This window comes from Staurois parvus, unplaced genomic scaffold (assembly GCF_062004578.1).
Source record: "Staurois parvus isolate SC_StPar_1 unplaced genomic scaffold, SC_StPar_1.0 ptg000641l, whole genome shotgun sequence".
Taxonomy (NCBI): Eukaryota; Metazoa; Chordata; class Amphibia; order Anura; family Ranidae; genus Staurois; species Staurois parvus.
This window is the reverse complement of record NW_028318437.1, coordinates 150,771-176,148: the sequence shown is the minus strand read 5'-3', so window position 1 is coordinate 176,148 and position 25,378 is coordinate 150,771. Positions and strand designations below refer to the sequence as shown.

The following is a 25,378-nucleotide window of genomic DNA, read 5'->3' as shown; positions in this document are numbered from 1 at the left end:
GGAATAGTGCCCCATCATTGGTGTCAGTAGGAGGAATAGTGCCCCATCATTGGTGTCAGTGGGAGGAATAGTGCCCCATCATTGGTGTCAGTGGGAGGAATAGTGTCCCATCATTGGTGTCAGTGGGAGGAATAGTGTCCCATCATTGGTGTCAGTGGGAGGAATAGTGTCCCATCATTGGTGTCAGTGGGAGGAATAGTGTCCCATCATTGATGTCAGTGGGAAGAATAGTGCCCCATCTTTGGTGTCAGTGGGAGGAATAGTACGTGATTGTTGTCAGTGGGGGGGGAATAGTGCCCCATCATTGGTGTCAGTGGGGGGGGATAGTGTCCCAACATTGGTGTCAGTGGGAGGAATAGTACCCCATCATTGGTGTCAGTGGGGGAAGGAATAGTGTTCCATCGCTGGTATCAGTGGGAGGAATAGTGCCCCATTGTTGGTGTCAGTGGGGGGAGGAATAGTGCCCCATCATTGGTGTCAGTGGGAGGAATAATGCCCCATCATTAGTATCAGTGACACCAATGATGGGGCACTATTCCTCCCACTGACACTTAACTTGCTGACCCCTGTTCCAGCATGGTGCTGCTGCAGCCAGCATACCTGGTTGCAGCAGCACCATCAGCACGGCACACTTACCTGTCAGCTGTCCTTCTTCACTCCGGCCTCTCCCTCGCACGATGTTCGCGGGGCCGCTCGGCTCCGCCTCCTCGCAGGTGATTGGCCACCTGTGTGCCTTTCCTGAGCTACAGTTCTGGCGCCCAATTACTAGTGAGGAGGCGGAGCCAAGCGGCAGGAGTGAGGGTGTGGCCAGAGTGAATGAAGGAGCAGCGCTTCCTGGACTGGATCGTCGTGGGACTGGGACCGGAGCCAGTAAGGTACAGCAGCCCCCTGCCCGCCCCTGTACTTAGTGTCCCTTCCTCGTGGAAAATACGCCACTGCCGGCGGACCGGATAAATGGCCTCGGCGGGCCACATGTGGCCCGCGGCCCGTAGTTTGAGGACCCCTGCCATACATCTACAGGCACACATAGGACGCACTATGTAATCAAAGCCTATTTCCATTGCATTGTGGGAGAAAACATGAAAAAATTAGGAGAATGCTTATGTTTTAAAAAACAAAACAAAATGGCAATAAATGGATGAGGTGAACAGCGTGACGTCACTGCCCCACCTCTCCACCTCATCCAACCAGAGAGCACTTTGCATTCATTCAGAAAAATGCAAAACATTCTCTGAATGATGCTCATGCTGAGCAGCCAACTGGCTGTGTTCAGGATGCATCAGGCCAGCCGCTCAGCATGGAGGCAAGTGGAGATCACTAGAGTAGTAGTGTCCAGTGATTATCAGCTTCCAAGGGCATTACCTGGTATAGTATATACATAGTTACATTGATCCAAGCTGGACAAATGTAACTACTGTATGTATAAAATATACCATACCTGGAATTCATTTATAAGTTTCTTAATAGAGGTTGAGTTATAGACTTTTTTACTTATACGCTTATGAGGTATGTCCAAAATATAATGAGAATGAAGTTCCTATGCTCAAGAAGGGCTCTGTGAAGGGAGAAGTTGGCCAAGACCATTTGCGGTGGGGAACCAGGTATACGTTAGAACACTGATCAGTTGCATTCCAGCCCTGTCAAGAGTCAAGACATTCTTTTTTGTGACACCCTGTTCAAGTGCCTTGTATTAAGAAAATGCAAGTTAGTTTGGAACAGTAATGGAATAAAGTGCAACAGCGCTAGGTGTCTAGTACTTAATTGGATGAATAAATGAATATATATGTGGATGAGAAAATTAATTAAAAGAGCAGCTAGCATAGAAAGTAAACCTCAAAAAACTTCGGATAGTATTTAATAAAAATATGAGCGCTGCATATTTTTATTACATAGTTTGGAACAGTGGTATGCTTCATTTTCTGTGAAATTGGATAAAAATGCATCAGAAATGGCGAGGAAAGCTTATGGAGAAGCTGTGCTATCATTTGCAAGTGTTCTGATGGCACAATGCCTTCATGGAAGGATGCAAAGGTATTGAAGAAGAACAACGATCAGGAAGCCCCTCTTTGTCAAAAACGGAACAGTATGTGGATGCAGTGAGGTCTGTTCTCAACCATGACTGACGGCTCACGATCAGAATGATTGCAGAGGAAACGGGAATTACCACGTCAGTTGTTCATGAAATCGTGAATCCAGTATTTAAACATGAGAAAAGTGTGTGCAAAACTTGTTCCAAAGAACTTGTCACCTTATCAGAAGGAACACGATCAACTTGTTTGCCAAGACCTATTGGCCTGTTTTGAAAGATGATGAATCCTGGGTGTTTAGGTATGATCCCAAGACAAAGGAACAAAGTTCAGAATGGCACACACCCACGTCACCGTGCTCCAAGAAAGCTGGAATGAGCAATCCAAAAGTCAAATCAATGGCCATTGTTTTGTTTTTTTTACGTGGAATTGTCCATAAGGAGTTTGTACCTACTGGTACAACTGTGACTCACAAATTTACCTGAAAGTTCTTGGTCGCTTCAGAAAAATAATTTTTCATGTGCATCCTGAGATCAGTTCAACTTGGATCCTTCATCACGACAACGAACGGAGTCACATTGCTTTGCCTGGCAGAGTTTTGGGCTAAAAAAAAAAACACATACCGGTGCTTCCCCATCTATCCTACAGCCCCGACTTGACTCCTTGTGATTTTTTTCATATTCCCAAAGATGAAGAAGGGGTCGAAAGGACACCATTTTGGTAGTGTGGATAACGCCGAAAGAGCCACTATGCAGGCTCTGTACACCATCCTACTTGAAGACTTCCAGGGATGCTATGAAGGATGGAAAAATTGCTGGAAGCATTGTGTACACTCACAAGGTGCATACTTTGATGGAGACAATGTTCAATTGTAAAATGTTTCAATAACATAACTTTTAAAATATCATTCTCATTACTTTTCTGGACACACCTTGTAATATTGTGTGCATTTGTTTTAGAAGCTCTGTTGCATAAAAGCTATAATTGCTATAGTTATGTTTTGCTTCTGGCCAACCTCATATGAATTCTCTTATTAATAAAGGAGGGACTTCAGTGTGGACTATGATGGTGTCCCCTTTGGCCAAGGGTCTTTTTCATCGTGCCATTGATATCAGTGGATCCTCTGTGTTTAAAACCAGTATGGCTGAGGCAGAGAAGGACAATCTGGTTTTCCTGCAGAAGACAGGCTGCAAAGATGCTGCGTGTTTGAGGCAGCTGAACGTAACCAAGATCCTTCAAGTAAGTGTCAACCACAGGTGAGAAGCTCATGGTCAATGAGCATATGAAGGTTTTTTATTGCATTGCCTAAGTAGGGTAACCCGTGACTGTAACTGATGAAATATACCATGCTACCAAATGTTTGTGGATACCTAACCATCACACCTACTATGTTTTAAAAAGTATGTGCTCAACCCTCCAAATTAATGAATTTTGAAGTTTTGAGTGAAAGGATTTGTTAATGCTACATCATACAAAGACATTTTAGACAATTGTGCGCTTTTAATCCTGTGGCAAGCTTGAGTAAAACTCTTCTCTGTTCAAGCATGACTGTGCATAAAGTCAGGTCCATAAAGACATGGTTTGATGAGTTTGGTTTGTAGGAAGTTCAGTGACCTGCTCTGACCTCAACCCGATTGAACACCTATGGAAAGAATTGGAATGTTGATTTCAAGCCATAAGCCAGGTCTTCGGAGCCAACATCAACACCATATATGCTTTTTTTTGCCTCAGTGGCTCAAATTCCAAGACATACTACAACATCTTGTGGAAACACTTCCTATAAGAATGGAGCTTGTTACAGCTGCATAGGGTGGGGTGGGGGTGCAACCCTATTGGAATTGGATGGCTTTTAGAATAGGGTGTCCAATAAGCTCATAAAGTTGTAATAGTCATGTGTCCACAAATGTTTGACTATGAAGCATATCATCATTTAAGGGAAGCAATGCTATTAATATACTATGCAGATGGATAATGCTAACAATGTCAGCTACACCTAAAGAAAGAATTTCCCTACTCTAGTCTACACTTTTGTACATAGCTAAAAGGTTCCCTTTGCAGTATGACACAAGCGACATATACCCAGAACATAGACATGGAGGGGTTTATTTACTAAAGCTGGAAAGTCCAAAATCAGACTCCCTTCTGCATAGAAACCAATCAGCTTCTAACCTCAGCTTGTTCAATGAAGCTTTGGCAATGAAACCTGGAAGCTGATTGGTTTCTATGCAGAAGGGAGTCTGATTTTGGACTCTCCAGCTTTAGTAAATAAACCCCGGAGGGTCTACTCTCAGATAAAACAGTTTAATTTATAGTAATGGTTATGGTAGTTTTGTTTGTTATAACGTTACCTGTATTACTTCTAGTCCATCCCTTGGAAAGAATACCCAGCATGGGCAGCGGAAGACCTATTTGACTTGCCACAAAAAGAAAAATTTGTTGGCCCATTGCCTGTAGTGGATGGATATGTGGTGCCATTTCCCCCACTGGATATATGGAAGGAGAAGAAAGAGGGCTACAGTGATGTACCATATGTGATCGGTACCACCCTGCAAGAAACTGAGTTTGCGTAAGACAATTACTATCTCCTGAATACATTGACAACGTCCAGGAGAGGATTGGGTCCTTTTAGACCAGGAGAAAAAACACAACCAACCAGCTCTGTTATAAGTAGGATAGGTCTCTGTGTATGCACTGTATATAGCAACATTCTTGAAAAATTCTACCCCCCCTATAGAATTAATGCATTTGTGTGTAAGCTTGTCCTCTCATATTAATGCCATTAGCTGGTATTCACATGAGCATTTAACACCACCACAGCATATTTTAAAAGACTAACTGACTTCACCCCCTTTCTCCCACACGTCCGCACTGGTGCTTGGCAATTTGCTGCTTGGAGACCAGAACCTTCACATAGGGACAGGATAAGAGAGTCCACAACCCTGTGTAAGCTCCGAGTTGTGACTTTAAATCTACACAGGATTTTCCTCACTCCAGGCAGCTAAAGGGAGCCGTGGGAAGTCAAAGGAAGGCATGCATGTGTTAGAGTTAAAGCAGAAGTTCACTAAATCAGGCTGATCTGCTTTTGGCAGGCTTTGGTCAGGTTTGACACAATTATTTGTCTTTAGGACACAATTATTTGTTGGTAATCAAGCGTGACAAATTCTTTTGTTGCTACTGACCTTTATGTAATGGCACCTTAACCCAAGAACCATAAAACAGACTGTATATAACATTCTGTGAAAATCTAAAATGAGTATGCTGGATAAAATACACTAGTCATGATGTGCCTTCATTTATACTGGGGGGGGTTGGACTTTGCCTCTCGCAGGCCCATAGACCAGCTACCCAATTTGACTCTCATGGCACTGTGCTCCCCACTACCCCACTTGGATAGAAGTAGCTCTGGTCCCTCCTGCTCCTCCACACAGCGGTTATTTGGGAAAGTTCGCTGTCTTAAATGAGCACAGCTAAAGGCAAACCTTTTGACTTACAACATTGATAGAAAGGTCTGCAAATGTGGGTTTCGGCTGGTGATCCTTTTAGCACATGCCAGCAAGGTGCAGTGGTTATCCTAGAATACCCAGGCATGGATGTAATTTTTTACAGCCCATGTCTGTGTTTCCGAGTTGAAAGAATAAATGTTAAAATACACATAAAAAACACCAGTAACACAAAAGAAATGACTCCTGCTGCTGTCCCTGAGCCAATGAGGAGGGAGAGAGCTGGGAGAGACACTGCTCTCCTGCACAGTTCTGAATCGATATTGGGCTCAGGTTAGTATGGAAAGGGGGGGGGAGACTACACACTGGGGGCTTTTTACCTTCATGCATAGAATGCATGTGAAGGTAAGAAAACCTTCAGTCTTTAGAACCACTTTAAAGTGATACTAAACCTAAAAATGTTTTTTACCCTAATGCATTGCTTGCATTAGAGTAAAAAACGTTTTTAAGTTCCCTGTGCTCCCCCTTCCATGTGTGAAGGGGAAGAGAGGGGAGAAGAGATCAGCGCTGTGCACAGCTGCATCTCTTCTCCCTTGCTTCCTCTTCACAGAGGGACATGAACAGCAGCAGGAGCCATTGGCTCTTGCTGCTGTCAATCAATTGCGGTGAAAAGGAAGTGGGGCTAGGTCCTGTTGTGTGCGTCTATGGAGCACTGCTCCGTAGACACACAGATCGGGAGTGAGCGCGCAGTGTTTGTCCCCATAGCAAACAGCTTGCTATGGAGACACACAAAGAAGAGAGAGAGGCAGGATTGCCATCAGGGGACTCAAGAAGAAGAGAATCGGGGCAACTCTGTGCAATACCACTGCACAGAGCATGTGAGCATAATAGGTTTGTTACTTCAATTTAAAAAAAAATTGCTTTTAGTAACACTTTAAGGAAAAATATTGTTTGCAGCTTTCAGAACTCTCTTTTGTTTTATTTTTATGAGCATGTGTGTGATTTATCTACAAATTAGGTCTCATGGTAGAGGAGTAAGCTGTATTACTTACCTTACTCCTCACTCCAGCAGACTCAGGTGCTCTCCACCTCTCTACACTGCTTTTGGTTTTTTTTTTGTTTTGTTTTTTTTTTTCTTCTATGGTTGAACTGGATGGACTTTTGTCTTTTTTCAGCCAGACTAACTATGTAACTATGGATGGGCCCTCAGTGTCCTCACATATAATGCAAGACTACTGGTGCTGCATAGCACATGATGACATTAGTGTGCAATCGATGGCTTGAGCACATTAGAGAGAATGATTTGGGGAACCAGTGGCACAGCATAGTGGAAGCCTGCTGGAGTGAATAATAAGGAAAGCATTACATCTTACTCCTCTACCCCTAGACTTATTGGGAGTTTGCCGCTTCCAGCGCGGTTGGTGTGGAAGCAGGGCTGGGGCAAGAGGTGGGCAGTTGCCCTGGACACTGTGGTATCATGTGAGGTGGGGGGGGGGTTTCAGCGAAGAGGGTGGAGAGGATATGTGTTGGGAGGGGGAATTTGGGTGGCGGCAGGGAGTAAAAATTGTTTTAGGAGGGGAAACTTGGGGGGTGTTAGGAGGGGTGATTTGTGTTGGTAGGGGGAGGGAGAAATGGGGGAAGAGGATCTGTGCCAGGAAGGGATTTGTGCTAGAAGAGTTGATATAGTAGAAGGGGGAGGGGAAATTTTTTTTGGGGGGGGGATTTGTGTGAGTAGGGATGATTGGGAGGTATTTGTGCTAGGATGGGAAATTGGGGGGGACTTGTGCTGGGGAGGGGGATTGGGTGGGGAATTTGTGCTGGGAGGGAGGGGGTGTAGAGTGGGAGGAGAATATGTGTATTTGGGGGAAATTTGAGGGATAGAGGATTTGTTCTAGGAGCCGTTGTGCTGGGGGAATGTGGGAAGAGAGAGGATCCGAGCTGGGTGGGGAATATATGCCTAGGGGATAAGTATGCAGGTTAGTGCTCAGTTTTTTTTTTAAAGGGGGGATTTTTGCTGATAATAATGCACATAATGCTCATACATTTTTTTTTTGGGGGGGGCAGTTTGGCATGGGTTCTAGATGACCTTGTGCTGGCATTGGGTGGAACAGTGTGGGTTCACAGCAAGGTATTTGTTTTTTAAATCCCAGAGTTCAGCTTTAAGGAGAATTCCATTCCTGTGTGGAGGTTGATGGAAGATAGCTACCCTTTAATTCACTTTCTACCAGGAAGCAAGGGAGGTGCATCCCATGTTCCAATGTGCTTATTTATTTATTTCAGGTAGTTATATAGTGCTGCCAATTTACGCAGCACTTTACATATATATTGTACATTCACATCAGTCCCTAACCCTCAAGGGGTGTACAATCTAAGGTCCCTAACTCACATTCATACATACACATACTAGGGACAATTTAGACAGGGTCCAATTAACCTACCAGCATGTCTTTAGAGCGTGGGAGGAAATCGGAGTACCTGGAGGAAACCCACACAGGCATCGGGAGAACATGCAAACTCCAGGCAGGTGGTGACGTGGCTGGGATTCAAACTAACGACCCGAGTACTGCCAGGCGGAAGTGCTAACCATTTAGCCACTGTGCTTATAGATATAATTTTTCTCCACAGCCCATCTTTTGCCAACCTGTCTAAGTGGACTGAAGAAGATTACCATTGGTTTGCCAAATGTGAGTTTTTTTTCTAATGATCAAATTATAAACTTTTCATGAATCTTCAGGATGACGTGTAATATTCTTCTCCAGTACATCTGAACACATTTGGGGAAAGTCTGGCAGATGAGGCTCTGAAACTCTATCCCACCTCAGAGTTCTGCACCCAACCTGAGCGATGTGTGGAGAAGACCTACATGACAATGGTGTCTGATGTGAGAGCCTCATGTCCCAACAATGAGCTGGCCAAACAAGCAGCAGGTACTTGTAAATCCTCTCTCTAGGAATTCCATCACACCTTTGTTTACAAAAGGGCAAATTCACAGCAAATCTATTCTCTGTCCATGTATTTTTTTTACTGTGACACCTTCCTGTCATACTTCCCTTCCTCTCCAAAAAGAAAGAGCAAAGAAAATGTGTGCTAACCCTTCTCCGATATCTGCAAAAGAAAGTTGACTGGAGATATGCTTTAAAGCCCAATTAAAGCCTCACCCCATTTTATGTCTTTATTTTCCTGTACCTCTGGATTTGTGGCTGATTTTGCTTAGAATGCTCAGTGAAAATGCCACGTCTTGCCCACCCACAGCAGTTCTCTATGTGATCATAACTAAATAACACGGGGTCACAATCTGGTGCCCTTCGTCTGAACAACTGCTATAATAGAAAAGTGGAGGTAATGCAGGCCATAGACGGGTCATTTATCGGTCGAATTTTCGTCCGAACAAAACAAATCGGTCGATATTCACACCGTTAGTGGGGCAATGCCGTCGGACGTTTTTTGCGGATCTTCGTTTCTTTTTATCGGTCATGCTGGGAAATCCACGAAAAAAGGACGTTTTTTGTAAGCATTGGTGGGAGCATCCATGGCAGCAACGACCGATTTTTCGTTTATCGGCCGACAATTCGGCCAATAAACGGCCCGTCTATGGCCAGCCTTAGACTAGGAAATTGGAGGTTGCTTGTATGTCTATCAGACAATTGGGCTTTAAAAGAGAAGTACAAGATATTAAAAAAACAAAAACAATCATACTCACCATTATCGATCCATGCTGTATCTGTCCCCTTTAGCCTCTCACCCAAATGGAAGAAAAATATATTTTAAATATATTTTAAAAATATTCTTCCCAAATACATTGACATATATTTGAAATACTACAATTTTGGCCATATGCAATATATATACATATATATATATTCCAAAGAGCAGGGCCCTCGAACCCCTCGTGTACTGTATTGTCACTGTATTGTCTCATGTACTGACCCCCACTATAATGTACAGCGCTGAGCAAACTTTTTGGCGCTATATAAATACTGTATAATAATAATAAAAAATACATATATGCACACACACATATATATATATATATATATATATATATATATATATACATACACACATACATACACACACACATACACACACTGTATGATGAAATGCGTTTTTATATACTACAGAATATATAAAAAATATTTTTAAAAATACATTTTCAAATATACTGTATGTCTTTAAAAATACATTTAATCTACATTTTTGGAATGCGTTTACAAATATATGTAAAAATTTATGTTAACATGACTTTTTATATGTTAAAAAAAAACTGATATATATATATATATATATACACATTTTTAATTTTTTTTTTTAATATATTGAGTGTGGCAAAAATTGTAGTATTTTAAATATATGTCAATATATTTGGGAAGAATATTTTTAAAATATAGTTAAAATGTATTTTTCTTCCATGTGGGAAGACCGACAGGTGAGAATCAATCACCACTGATCACTCATTTCTGGTCTTCAGTCTGTCAATCACTGGCTTTTTGCTCTGCCTCGCCAGCACTCATTGGAGTGCCAAGCTGTGGAGGGGGCGTGAACGTCTGTCCCAGGTTCTGAGAGGCTGGGCCAGCTGCCAGTCCAGGCATCTGGGAGGATCTTTCCTGAACCTGGACAGACTGATTGCCTATGGGTCACAGGAATGCAAAGTATAGCTAAAAGAGTTTCTCCTTTAAGCTTTTTGATGGAAGTCGAAGAAATTTTCATTTAAAATGTGATGTCCCCTTGGAAAAGTAGATCCTGGTCACTAGTAGAAATGTATCATAATAAAATATTTAAAAGCAACTTCTCTATGTAACTGATGACCATTCATTGTCCTTTAATTGCAGCTGCATTGTCCAGCCCTGTCTACCGGTATCAGGTCACCTACACTCCATCCCGACCAGTTAGAGTCAATAACCTCTTCTCCTATGAAAGCTGGTTCTCCTTTCATATGCTGGATATCCTGGGATTTTTTGGAACTCTGGATTACGCGCTTGGAGAGACTACAGAAGCAGATCATGAGTTCCAGAGGCTGATGAGAAAATACTTCATTTACTTTGCTAAAGAAGGTAAGAACAACCCTAAGGGAGGTTGTCCCTCAACATCTAGGGGCCAGCATATTGCACACACTGGTACAAGCTGAAGAATCCCAACATCCATGGTTTACAGATACTGAAACATGAAAGCTGCAATTGCTGAAAATGCTAGTTGCCTGGCTGTATCTGATTTCAATACTTTGAGCAGTGGAACAATTATGAAGTATAGTGAGCAAAGAAAGTTGAAACTCCTGATCTCCATACTTGTTCAAGGTCATTATCTGGGATTTTCATAAGGATAGGTCAGCTATGGCAGCCCACATTTTTTAATGATAGAGGTTTCCTTGAAGTTAGGTTTTCCTGGACTATGGCTCTTGAAAGGGGTGGAGCTTGGCCACACATGGGTCTGTTTTAGCCAGTAATGTCACACTTTGGGCAGGTCATACAGAGAGCAAAAGAGCACTTTAACAGAATAGACAATCAGCTGAATAAATAGACAGATAGTAACTAACTATCCCCCATTCCTGACCAGGTCATTTTTTGGGTTATGGCGCTGTGTTACTTTAACTGGCAATTGCACGGTCATGCAACGCTGCACCCAAATTAAAATTACGTCCGTTTTTTTCCCACAAAGAGCTTTCTCTTGGTGGTATTTGATTACCTGTGCGGTTTTTATTTTTTGTGTTATAAATTTAAAAAAAATCATCAATTTTGAGGAAAAAAAATATTTGACTTTTTGCTATTAAACATGTTCAGTAAAAAAATTAAAAAAATAAAATTGTCATAAATTCAGGACAAAATGTATTCTGCTACACATCTTTGCTAAAAAAAATCCCAGTATGTGTAAATGAATTGGTTTACGTGAAAGTTATAGCATTTACAAAAAAGACGGTATATATGTTTTTTTTTAATGGTGGAGATCAGTAAACTTACAGCGGGACTGTGACGGGCATTCTGACACTGGGAGGGGGGAACTGACGTCGTGTTACTGACCTCCCCAGTGACAATAATACAGTGATCATTGCTAATAAAAAGCACTGACATTGTACTAATGACACTGAGCAGGAAGTGGTTAACATCTGGGGTGATCAAAGAGTTAACTGTGTGCATTTTACTATGGGGCGGTGTCTGTGCTTTCCACTGTAAGTACACTGCTTTGTGTGGCTCTGCATAGCAGAGCCATACAAAGCAGTGTGCTGGAGCGAACAGGGGAGAGATCTGTATTGTTTACATACAGTTATCTTACCCCACTCGGTATTACTCAGTGATCACTGGCGAGTATTCACTGGGCGGGACCTGGTGATTGACAGCCGAGACTGTGAATGGCGATGCAGGTAGGGTGTGGCATAGTCTCTACAAGACTCTATAGCAGCCTTTCTCAAAAAGTTCACAGTACATTAATGTGATGGTCACTTAGAGGAATGCACCTTACATTGGTGGTCATTGGGAAGATTGTCGTTCCCCCCAATACAGATTGTTATAAAGATCAATGCTGTCATTGGTTACTCATTTGAGAGGCAGATTCCTTTGCTCAAGGAACTCCTAACGACCTCTAAAGTAGCCCTAGTTAAGAGAAGGTTGAGAAAGGCTGCTCAATAGTGTAGCTGAGAATCACTACTTCAGTAAAACAGTTCAGAACACAAACAGCTAATTGTGATTATCGTCAAAGTCTACATCCCTCCCAGTGAAGTCCAGGGTAGATCTGCTAACAGGCAGGCAGCTGGAGAGATACAAGTTCCAGGGGCAAAGAGCCACCCCATTGGAACTGTAGTGTGCTGGTAGAAATTAAAGACAGCAGCTGGTCTTCAGGAGCAGCTGTTTACTATTGTACTCTGTCTCAGCTGTCCGCATATTGGTTAGTGGAGGGCCTATCACCTGGCTACAGTTCGCAAGTCTATCTACCTCTGTCTCATCAGATGTGCTGTAAGGGAGGGAAACTGAGGAATGTATCTTCCCTGAGAGTGTCCAGGAATCCAGCATGGTGAGTAATTGGGCACCACAGTACAGCACCTGTAGCATTGGACAATATGATGTGAAGGCAAAGGTAGGTAACTTAGGAATTATTGTTTTATACTAAATACCATGCAGAGCTTATTACAAATGTCCATATAAAAGAACATCTGGGTATCAATGACCATAATATGATTTCGTTTATTGTTAGCTGTAAACAGCAAGCACATACAGGAAAAATAAAAATGTTCAATTTTAAGAGAGCTAATTTCTCAAGGCTGAGAGCTGCTCTCCAAGACTTAGACTGGGAGGGAATATTGGCATCAATGAACACAACACAGAAATGGGATTTCTTCAAAAAGACTGTATGTGAACACACTGCAAAATATATTCCCATGGGCAACAAGTTTAGAAGGCTAAAAATCAAACCTTCAAGCCATTCCTCTCTGGCTGGTGACCCATTTTTTTCTTGGTCTTGAGCATCCGGTTGATTCTCTGTGTCCTCCTTCTGGTCATGCTGGCAGGTTCCCTCATCAGGCCTCATCCAGTGCCAGATTCGGGCAGTAGTCCATCAGGCAGCTCTTTGGCTGTTTCTCTTTTTTGGGGCTTCTATTGGTTGTTGCCATTTGCCCACCCCCCCAATTGGACTGCTTTTGGATGCCCTGACAGTGTATGACTTCCTGTGTTCCTCAATGGGCGAGAAAGAAAATAGGATTTTTGCACTTAAAATCCTTTTCTTGGAGTCTATTGGTGGACACAGAATCCACCCCTCTGTGTTCATCAGCATGCTCTTGGAACTGGTTGTTACAAACCAAGACATGCTGGGTAAAGGAGGGATTATCCTGGGCTGGCCTACATATTTTAGTGTTTACCAGTGTCCAATCCTCCTGTAGGTGGCACTAAAACCCAACAGCATATGATTTCCTGAGTCCCTCAATCGCATTCAGGATTGTATGGTTGATCTAAAAATCTTGTTTTTGTATTCAGATATATTTTAAGGTCCATTGTCACACCTTCAGCTTTAATGCTTTAATTTTCTCTGGTGAATCTGGGTTCTACCTTTGGCTCAAATCACACTGTCGCAATGGCTAAGGTGGTTTTCCTAGACTTTCAAAAACACTCAATTCTGAATTAGCGAGAAAAACGAATTATCCAAGTCAGATTTTGGCCACAAGCTGTACATTTGCACACTCAGAGCTAAGTGCCTTTTCAGTGTATTTAAAAAAGTATTAAATGTACAGTAAATGCATCATGCAGAAATAAATGACGACAGCTGGATACATGAACCTTTTGTTCTGCCTGGAATACTTCTTAGCTTTGAAATGTTGAAACATATGCAGTAGCTGTCAGAACATGAGAACTGGTGGTTTGGGGAAGGGCACAGATTGACTTTTATGTATTCAAATTTTTTTATTGTTACAGGAAGCATGCCACCTGAATGGCCAGAGTACCCCAATGGGACGGCGCTATTGTCCACGTCGCTGTCTGTGGAGAAGGACTATCGCTCAGCTCAGTGTGCACTCTGGGAGAAGTACAACATGTTTCCGTATGCCTGGATAAACTGAGGAATACGTCTTTTACATTGAAGGTAACATGTTGTAAAAAAAATATGATGGTTGTCTCCGAAAACTGCCAGTTGCCTGGCTGTCATATCATCTCAGAAGCTTCAACATTTTGGGGACTGATCAAGAATGCCGATCAGGTGTTTGACTTTCAAACTTGTTTCAGTCGAGAAGTCAGAAACAATAAAGACAAATACAAAATAGGAAAGTAGCATTTGCATCTGCTCTCAAGAGGTCACCAGCAACAGTTTTTGAATTTTCCTCAGCATGGGTTCCCCTTTGACTTGGTGGGTTTTCAAGGTCTTTAAATCCTTACATGGGATTAACTGTTAGTGAAGAGGACCCTTTCTATCTTCAAGAGGGTTGGGATAATGGTGAGCTTAAAAAAGCCAAAAATTATAAGTGATGTTCTCAATTTGAGGAACTTTTGCAGAAATGTGGCTTCCAGCTGGCACTAGATGAAACATACAGAATTTCTCCAATTTGAGCTGCTCCTTTACTTATGTTATCAAAGGCAGCATGGGGTCTGGTTTTCAACTCTACAGTCTACCAAATGAGAAATGAGGGGTGATGTCAAGTTTTCTGAACTGTAATTAGCCTTTACACTCCTTTCAACATCCCCTGCAACTCCATCCCCTGCAACTCTATTGCAAACTTTTGCTACAAATGTCCAAAAGCAGACAGAAGTGAAAAACAAAGTAAGAATACGTTATCACCATTTATACATGTAGAAGCTTGATGTTCCCTCTAACCCTGCTGTCCTTGGCACCAAACCAGCTGCTGGAGCGACCCCACTGTTTCTTAAATCTATCTTGACAACAGAGTTCAAGTGCAAGTGTTCACATCTCCTGAAAACATTAAACCCCTGATGAAGGAGGCGTTCCATAACTCCTGAAAAAAGATGGCATTACAGACTTTTATTTTTAATAAACCGACTTTACAATGGGTTTACCATTCAGTTTGTTTTTTTTATTTCCTACTGTTGTAAATACAGGCTTGGTTCCAGAATTTATACAAGTATGGGCAAGTTTTCCCTAAGTGCACTAACCAGAAAAGGGTCCTGCACATGGAAATGGTCACTAAAGCTACAATAAAGTTTGGTATACAGAGATATTTAGGAAAATTTGCAGCATGTGGGTAACATGTCTTGTTCACATTTCTGTCTGATATACTAATGCAGTTTGGTTTGCTTAAAAAATAAGTTTACAAAAGGTTTTCTTCCGGGTAGAAAGATTTCTGGATTTCTAAGTTTGAAAATTGTGTTATATTTGTTAGAGCAAATCCTGTTGGTCTTATTTACCAAAGCTTGGAGATGGGAAAATATGTATTGCCCAAAGTGATGTCTGATGCCTGGACCATAGTGGCCAAAAGTATTAGATTTCCCCAACGGATCTAGGTCAATGTCCTTGAAGTTATATAGCTGAATTGAAAGAGTCCCTTTGCACCTACCTGTATTCCTAAAGTAAGACGCAAATCTTTATAAAAAGAACTTTAGTTGGAAATACAAAGTTTGTGAGCAAGAAGGCTGTTTTATAGCAGAAGATATAGATATATATATATATATATATATATATATTTCACAAACTTGACACCGTAGACAAGTATCTCAATGTACAATGGGTGGATGACAACCTTATTTTAATCACATTTTAGTGTCACTTTATTTTTTACTATTTTTTTTTTCATTTAGTTTTCCACCATGCCTTACCTTTTTTTCACCACTAGATGACATGTGAACACTTTTAATACCATTTCACTCTATGAGGCCTATTTATATGCTTTCTGAGTTTTACTTCTTACAATACCATACTCCCTTTCACTCCAATCCCTCCTCTTTCCCTTTGCCTAGCCTGTGACACCTTTCACCTTTATTAATATACCCTACCTAGTTAAAGAATGGCTTATTTCTACTATAAAATTCTCTGCACTCAATAAAGCAGGTTTATTGCTTCTGAAAAAAAAAAAGACAATAAAACAGTATAACCATACAGATTAATTTTGCTGCCTCCCAAGCAGGGGCGGACTGACCATTTGGAAACTCGGGCACTGCCCGAGGGCCCGGGGTCAGTAGGGGGCCCCATGAGATGCCCCTGGTATCTTTTTTATAGGCTTTTTTGAGTTTGGCCAAGGACACAGGGGCCCCATGATCCCTATTGCCCGGGGGCCCCATGAGTTGTCAGTCCGCCCCTGCTCCCAAGCAGGGGTGTATTTACCACAAGGCAAATAAAGCATTTGCCTAGGGCAGCATTTTTCAGGGGGGCAGCACTGCCCTCCAGAAGAAAGGACAAAAGAAGGGACACATGTGGCATGGGGACCAGGTGGGATCCGAGAGAGGCTGCAGGCTGCTTGATGGTGTATGCAGAGCCCAACTCTCATTCCCAGGGATGTCTGGAGCTGTGAAAGTGAATGTCTCTCTCTCACTCTCACCGGGGGGGGGGATGTGTGTTAGTGGAAGTCTCCCTCAGGTGGGGGGGTAGCCAATTTTCGTGTTGCCTAGGGCAGCACAAAACCTAAATACACCACTGCCCCAAGCCTTACTTCTTAAGAAGCCATGTTTCCATGCACTGCACTGGTGATGTCCACAAAGCCTGAAACAGCTGTATTCTGTTTGAAGTAGTAAATTGCTTTGTAATATACAACTTATTTACGACTTATTATACACCAGCGGTTCTGGATCTGGCTGATGGGGCATACAAAAATGATTTGCATTCCTCTGTCCACTTTCCTGAAATGAAGAATAATTCTATTTTGGGGTATGTGTCGGAATGAGCCGTGTCAATATCTACTGTTGTAAGACTTGGTTATAGGGATGTTTTGCTTTTAGTCCCTTCTCGACATAACCTGTATGGCTGTACTGTCTCATAAGACTAAAAGATCTTATTTCTCAAAAAAAATAGTTTTCATAGTCACCATATCCCCAACATGAGTAATAAATGGTTTACACGTCATATTATGGTCACAATCCAAATACACAAACCAAAAGTGTGTCCATCGCCTTTCACAAATCTGTCCAACCTGAGATCTTACAAACACACATAGATCTCTTTAGTTACTTATTTTTCTAAGCTCAAAAGGAATAGTCAGCATTAGGGAAAAAGAGAACATTTATGCAGCTAGTAAGTAAGGCGGCTTCCTATCCAAGTACTGACCAGCTTGACCCTGCTTAGCTTCCAAAAGCAGACAAATGCAAGGCAGCTAGCAAGTAGGGTAAGTATTCAAACCCCAAAATAAAATGTGAAAGCAAAAGTGCAGCACGTAAGTGATCAAGAATGAACAATATTATAATCAAAAAACAAAGTGTAGATAATATACTTATGACACAAATTACCAAAAAAAAGTGTGACTTTGAAGTCAGCGGTGTCCCTAGGGTTGGTGTCACCCGGTGTGGTAACACTTGGTGACACCCCCTCCGACGATCTCCGCTTAATGAATAGGATCTGCAGATTGAGCATAATGGATCAGAGTCTGATCCATTATCCTCCCCAATCCGCAGATCCGATCCATCCTGCGGGGATTGTTGGCATGCAACCAGGGGCAGACTGACCATTTGGAAACTCGGGCGCTGCCCGAGGGCCCAGGGTCAGTAGGGGGCCCCATGAGATGCCCCTGGTACCTTTTTCATAGGCTTTTTTGATTTTGGGCAAGGACACAGGGGCCCCATGATCCCCTATTGCCCGGGGGCCCTATGAGTTGTCAGTCCGCCCCTGCATGCAACCTATATGGGGTGAAACCGGACCCGCTCCACGAAAAGGTAAGTTTTAAAGCAACCCGACAATCCCCGCAGGATGGATTGGATCTGCGGATTGGGGAGCATAATGGATCGGACTCCAATCCATTATGCTCAATCCGCAGATCTGATCCATCCTGCAGGGATCGTCGGCTTGCTTTACAATTTACCTTTTCACGGAGTGGGTCCGGTGTCACCACATATAGGTTGCATGCCGATGATCCCCGCAGGATGGATCGGATCTGTGGATTGGGGAGGATAATGGATCGGACTCCGATCCATTATGCTCAATCCGCAGATCCAATCCATCCTGCGGTGATCGTTGGCTTGCTTTACAACTTACCTTTTTGTGGAGCGGGTCCGGTTTCACCCCGTGCGGTAGGACGGCCCTGTTTGAAGTACATAAAAAGGTTCCAAAAACATGTGAGTCTTCTTAGTGGTAAATAATAAGTCCAACAGTTGTCGGTGTGTAGTATTCATCAAACACTTCCAGCTATTAGGCTAGGTTCACATCTGTGCGAGTGGTGCTGCTGCGGATCCACACGAAAATCCGTGCAGCCGCACCACCCGCACAGAGACATGTGGACCCATGGGCGGGTGCCATTAGTTCTAATGGCACGCTGCCCACACTGGAAAACGCAACCGTAGTGGGAACCAAGGTTCCCATGCGGGCTGCGGTTTCGGAAGAAGTGCAGGGACTTCTTCCCTGCATGTCATGGGGCACGAGAGTCCATTCAAATGAATGGGCTCTCGTGCCCATGCAAAACGTGGCCCGCACGGTTGCATAGATGTGCACTTCTATATGTGAGCTTAAGCTGCATCAGAAAGGCAGCAGACAGCATTTTTAGCACAGGCAGGGCATCAGAGTATTGGAATCCATCCGCTTTGTAATCCTCATCTTGCACAGGGGGCCACCGGCACCAACAATATATCAAGCCTAGGAGGAATTCTCACCACACCGGAGCCTCAGAAAAAGGTATATTGTGTAGTAATTTATTCATAAAATCAGCTTTTATCCATCCATTAAATCCATACACCAAAGTTTTCAGGTATAGCAGAGTGTAAATCTACCATGTGGGAACGTTCACTTACTAAAAGGGCTGTTTCTGGGACCGGCTACCCTCTTAGTAAGTGAATGTTCCCACATGTTAGATTTACACTCTGCTATACCTGAAAACTTTGGTGTATGGATTTAAAAGATGGAGAGAAGCTGATTTTATGAAAATATTCTACACAATATACAGGGGTTAGACAAAAACACTACATGATTTGCAGGTGAGAAAGTGACAACATGTTTTGCGTTGAAAGCGGAGGTGATGTAACATTCTTTTGCGTCCGCTTTGTGATGAGACACCTAGCTAACAGGTGGGAAGCCTCACTTTTGTCATTCACTGCGTGTGTTGCTAGTAATACGGAGCCATGTCAGAGCTTACTGAGCTTCAAAGAGGGCAAATTGTTGGTGCCGCTCAGCCGGTGCCTCTGTGACTGAAATTGCCAATTTATTTGTCGTGTCGGGAGGTACAGGATCAAAAGTTATGACGGCGTATACAGTTTCCGGGAAAACGTTGTCTGATATTTATAAGCGCAGTCGACATGGTCAACTGACTGAAAGAGACAAAAGGACATTGCGCAGGATTGTGACCTGGAATAAGAAAACAACTGCTGCAAAAGTGACTGCAGAGCTCAATCTCAGTCTTCACGGAACTGTTGGATGAATACTACACACAGACAACTGTTGGAGTTATTATTTACCACTAAGATGAGTCGCATGTTTTTTGTGACTTTTTAAAGTCAATTTTTTGTTAGTAATTTTTGTCATATTTATATTATTTACACTTTGTTTTTTAATTATAATATTGTTATATTCATGCTTGATCACTTAGGTGCTGGGCTTTTGTTTCCACATTTAATTTTTCTAAGGATTCGAATAAAAAAATGTTGACACCCTTACTCACTTTATTCTTCCAGGACCAGGTGCCCTTGCTTTTCCCCATCATTTCCAGTCTTGAATGGTTCAGCTCCTATTATTGAAGTGAACTCAGCCTTCCTCTTGTTTTTCTTATTTAATTCAGGTACTTATATAGCGCCATCAATTTACGCAGCGCTTTACATATATATTATACATTCACATCAGTCCCTAACCCTCAAGGGGTGTACAATCTAAGGTTCCTAACTCACATTCATACATACACATACTAGGGACAATTTAGACAGGAGACAATTAACCTACCAGCATGTCTTTGGATTCTCACCTAGACATCCTCCAGTGGCACATGTAGGGAAGTGGATTTCGGTAGCTAAAATATGATCATAAATTATGGATCGCATCTCTGTTTCCACTATGCAATCTCATAATCTGTTCGGTCAATGTGATCTTATTCCTGAACCTAGTATCTCAGTGCTGCCAATTGTTGCAAAACGATCAATTCTACCCTGGCCAAGTGACTCAGTTCGATCTAATCGGATCAAATTGATCCTTCGATCAGAAGGGAAGTTATGGCTATTCAATGGCTTGTAGATTGATGATTCAAGTAAAACCATTCAATCAAATTAAAAGAAATTAAAGTATGTTTGGCCAACATTACAATCGTAACTATCAATCAGAATCCACTTCCCCATGTGTGGTATATAGATCTAATGGGTTGTCAACTATAGAGTCAATATTCTTATTGGAAAAGAAATCAATAATGTATCGAAGTGTGTATGGCCATCATAAAGGGGGGGCCACATCTCTCATACCTGCAGCCCTGGAAGTGTACCACTACCTGTACCTTCCGGCATAAATTAATTTGTAATTTCTACCTTCAACAATACTACACATCGCCCAAATTCTGTCCACTTATCTCTAACCCCAAAGACATAGGGTACTTTAGAGTGTAAGCTCCACGAGCCGGGCCCTCCTATTCCTTCTGTACTGAAATGTATTGTATCTGTACTGTCTCCCTTATATTGTAAAGCGCTGCACAAACTGTTGGCGCTATATAAATCCTGAATAATAATAATAGGTGCTGGTCCCACACCGCAGAACATGGACAATTAACAGGTGGACGACCGCACACTGTTATTCATAGTTACATAATTAGTCTGGCTGAAAAAAGACAAAAAAGACCATGCAGTTCAACCAAAAAAAAAAAAAAACAAGTTATAATCCTATACCCACAGTTGATCCAGAGGAAGGCATAAAAAACCCAGCAAAGCATGATCCAATTTGCTCCTGCAGCGAAAAAAATTCCTTCCTGATCCCCTGAGAGGCAATCGGATATTCCCTGGATCAACTTTGACCAACAATGATGTCCAAAATTCAAGCAGTCCAGCCCATCACAAGTATTTGGTCAATTTTAATTTTTGTGTACGGATTTTCCCTGGATCAACTTTACCTATAAATATTAGTATTCCTAAAATCCATAGGTTTATTCATCAAATCAAAAAATCCAAATAGCATAGCATGCAACAAGAACAAGTGGTGATGTGTTTCACTCCAACCGGCGCTTAGGTATTATGAATAAACACCTGTTGGTGTGAAACGCGCCAACACTTGCTCTTGTTGTGTGCTTTGCCATTTGGATTTTTTTTTTTTTATACATATGGATCTTAGCAATAACAGTGTGTGGTCATCCACCTGGTAATTGTCTATGATTGCTACCTTCTACAGCCGCCATCGGGACCTGGGATAAGCATCATTAGCCATAACTTATTTGTACACAGGTCACAAAAAACTCTATCATTCTGATTTAAATGTACTGTACATATGGCCTTATGGACAGGTGTTGGCTGAACAAAATGTTCTGGTGGTCCATTTCCTACCCCATCCAAATTGAAAAAAAAAAAAGTATCATGCTTTATTCTTTACAATGAATTTTATTATAGACAACGCAACAACATAGGAACAGTCAGAGACAAGCTTATTGACACAAAAAAGTAAGGTGTACAGTTCTGTTAATGAAGGACATAACAAATGCACTAAAATAGTGACACGGAAAGAAACGGAATATAAAAACAATCTTGAAAGGAATAGAATGAGACTCTATAGAGAGAGGTGGAGATAAATTATAATCATTTTACAAGATGGCACATTACACCGAGTATTGAGCACAAGATGAGGGGGGAGAACTCAAAAATGTGTTGGAGAGGGTGTGGCGAGATGGGTACAGTTTTTCACATATGGTGGGAATGTCCAAAAATTCAAGCCTATTGGAAGACAATAGTTAAACTGATTGAAATAATAACTGGAAATGACATAGGGTTAGACCCAACGATTTGCCTCTTACACAATGTTGAGACATCAGTAAACAAATACAAAGAATCAGGCGTATGGTACTACCTAAATGCTGCAAAAGGTTTGATACCCAAGTTTCGGCAGAAAACAGAGGTGCCGAAGGAGGAAGACTGGGTCAATAGAGTAAACCAAATTGGTAGAATGGAAAACCTTTACCATATGCAGGAAGACAGGATGGGGGTATATTATATGAGATGGGAAAAATCTGGATTGAAAGAGAAATATAGAAAGGTATAAACTAGGACGATAGCCAAAGTCATCAGGCCTTGAGAGAATAGAGTGGGAGAGAGCATGCAGAGGGGAGGGAGGGGGGTGGGGTCTGGGAAAGGGCGGGGAGGGTTGGGAAAGAAAATAGTTTTTAGAGGGGGAAAGGTAGAAATGTTATAGATATTTATATGTGTTTTGTCTTTTCCGATGGATATATGTAATAATGTGAAAAATCAATAAATATTTAAATTAAAAAAAAAGAATGAGACCCTATAAAATTAACAGCAAATAGTAACCAATGAGCTGATGGGCAAAGACTAAGGATATATAAAAAATGAGTAAAAGCGCCTTAATATATAAAAGCAAGCTGCTATGCACAAAAAGGTAACCAATATCACCCTAGAACATCAATGTATATGTAAAGTGCAGCGCTAAAATGAACAGAAAACAATGTTGAAAATCAATAGAAAGTCAATGCAATAATGAATGGGTATAGATGAATGGCCCTTAATTAATCCAGAACCTTACATATATAAATATATATGAGTTCAGATGGAAATGTGATCCAAAAAGTCAATAAGACTATAGTCACTTTATTGAATTTTTGGATCACATTTCCATCTGAACTCATATATATTTATATATGTACGGTTCTGGATTAATTAAGGGTCATTCATCTATACCCATTCATTATTGCATTGACTTTCTATTGATTTTCAACATTGTTTTCTGTTCATTTTAGCGCTGCACTTTACATATACAAAGACTAAGGATAGTCACTAAAGTCGCATACAGATGATGGGAAAAATTGAGCATAAAATCTCACTGTACGCATATCAGAACACTACATCTAGGACTTCCAAGAGAATCCATCCGGTATATAAAACATTACAGGCACAGTTCTCTAGGGGTAGCTCAATCAGTGCATATAACATAAAAACTGACAGAAACCAAAGCAAAAAAAAGGAAAAGGGAAAGAAAAGAAAAAAAAAGCAAAGAAAGAAGAAACAAGAATAGTAAACGCAAAGAAAGGGCTCAAGTATCATGCTTTATTCATTATCAGGGCCATAAACTGAAACATTCCTGTCCAGCCAGGACAATATCAGGACTGGTAGAAATGCACAGAATGGTCTCTCTCGATGAACAGCATTCCATAGATCTATGAGCAGCAATGCAGCATCTCTCCTCTGATCAAGCCTGCAGGCTCTCATCATACACAGTGTGACCGTTGTCACTTTGCTAGTTAGGTGATGCATTCTAGACACATCTGTTCCTGGACAATCAACATCTGCCTTGACACATTGCATAGTGATTAGATTAAGAGGACTTTGCTACCTGTGTGGATATAGATGCTCGGGTATATTCCCATCACTCATTAAAATGAAGAATTTGTTTGGAAAAGCTCTGGAACGTCATCGTTATTACAGAAGCAGTCCAGTTGAATGTGAGTAACGATTACTAGACATAACCTGACTTGGATAAATGAGAACCTTCGCACACAGAACAAAGGTTAGCTGCACAGGGAGGAGGCGCGTGTGTTTCCATACAGCAACGAGGCAGCATGGCGGGGAACAAGTGAGTAGAAAGTCTTCTCACAGAGGACGGCTCTTGGGCCAAGGGAAGGGATGTGGGGAGTTTTCATGGGGATGGCGGCTTTAACCTCTTTCTAGCCGCACTCTGATGGTTTGGAAGCCTCGTCATATTTTTTTCAGTTTGTGGGTGTTTATATACATAGCACAGGCTGCATCTTATCTGTGTGCGTTGTCACTTGCTGGCTCACTGTCACTGCCCTAAAGACAAACACATCATTTTAAATGCCTGTTCACAGCGACACTCCAAGCTTTTCTCACTATACAGGATGTCCAGGTTTTTTTATTTCTCTCTTTAATCCAGTTAAATATTACGTAATGCTAATTGTTTTCCACTCCTTAGATTCAGCTGGTATCTGATTAGAACGATGTAGCGCCCTAGCAGAAGAAAAGCTGCATTTAAATGCATACAGCAAATAGTTTTGATTGTGCATATCTAAAGGCAGCACTATAGTAATCAATGAGCCCAGACACTTAGCTGCATCTACACACGGAAATGGGCACCGCTTTTCGTCATGCACAGAAAAAGTAAGGCACCGCTGCATCCAGGGCCGCACAGATCTGCAACTTTTTTTTGTTTACAAACTTTTTTTTAATTAAAAGTTAGGCAACAAAAGTAGTGCAACCTCAATACACCTCAAGAAAAAGGCACATAGTTAATGAACAGTATTATAAAATACAATCATAAAGAAATAAATGCAAGTACAGTGGGGCAAAAAAGTATTTAGTCAGCCACCAATTGTGCAAGTTCTCCCACTTAAAAAGATGAGAGAGGCCTGTAATTGGCATCATAGGTAGACCTCAACTATGAGAGACAAAATGAGAAAAAAAATCCAGACAATCACATTGGCTGATTTGGAAAGAATTTATTTGCAAATTATGGTAGAAAATAAGTATTTGGTCACCTACAAACAAGACAGATTTCTGGCTCTCACAGACCTGTACCTTCTTCTTTAAGAGGCTCCTCTGTCCTGCACTCATTACCTGTATCAATGGCACCTGTTTGAACTTGTTATCAGTATAAAAGACACCTGTCCACAACCTCAAACAGTCACACTCCAAACTCCACTATGGTGAAGTCCAAAGAGCTGTCGAAGGACACCAGAAACAAAATTGTAGACCTGCACCAGGCTGGGAAGACTGAATCTGCAATAGGCAATCAGCTTGGTGTGAACAAATCAACTGTGGGAGCAATAATTAGAAAATGGAAGACATACAAGACCACTGATAATCTCCCTCGATCTGGGGCTCCACGCAAGAACTCACCCGTGGGGTCAAAATGATCACAAGAACGGTGAGCAAACACCCCAGGACCACACGGTGGGTGGGAGAACTTGCACAATTGGTGGCTGACTAAATACTTTTTTGCCCCACTGTACATGAATAAGGTATGGGTATGTGTAAGGTGTAGGCGAACCACATATTCAATTTATAATTTTATTAATGTATTAACTTAGTCACATACAGGGGCGGACTGACAACTCATGGGGCCCCTGGGCAATAGGGGATCATGGGGCCCCTGTGTCCTTACCCAAACTCCAAAAAGCCTATGAAAACGGTACCAGGGGCATCTCATGGGGCC

At 41.8% G+C, this 25,378-nt stretch overlaps 2 protein-coding genes across 4 annotated transcripts in view; both read left to right on the top strand.

Annotated features, from left to right (window-relative positions):
• The window catches only part of LOC149449022 (uncharacterized), a 52,126-nt gene extending 37,182 nt beyond the window's left edge, over window positions 1-14,944 (top strand). For both annotated transcript variants that reach the window (XM_089693933.1, XM_089693932.1), the window contains exons 4-9: window positions 3,070-3,266; window positions 4,391-4,593; window positions 8,093-8,151; window positions 8,227-8,394; window positions 10,297-10,518; window positions 13,858-14,944. In XM_089693933.1, coding sequence (XP_089550059.1) covers window positions 3,070-3,266; window positions 4,391-4,593; window positions 8,093-8,151; window positions 8,227-8,394; window positions 10,297-10,518; window positions 13,858-14,000 — 992 coding nt within the window. In that variant the 3' untranslated portion in view covers window positions 14,001-14,944. The remainder of the gene's footprint in view (window positions 1-3,069; window positions 3,267-4,390; window positions 4,594-8,092; window positions 8,152-8,226; window positions 8,395-10,296; window positions 10,519-13,857) is intronic.
• Window positions 14,945-22,922: 7,978 nt separating this feature from the next.
• LOC149449021 (uncharacterized) overlaps window positions 22,923-25,378 on the top strand; it is a 42,261-nt gene continuing 39,805 nt past the window's right edge. Inside the window, exon 1 of one of the 2 annotated variants that reach the window (XM_089693930.1) lies at window positions 22,923-23,782. In XM_089693930.1, coding sequence (XP_089550056.1) covers window positions 23,769-23,782 — 14 coding nt within the window. In that variant the 5' untranslated portion in view covers window positions 22,923-23,768. The remainder of the gene's footprint in view (window positions 23,783-25,378) is intronic. The other variant, XM_089693931.1, reaches the window with a different exon arrangement.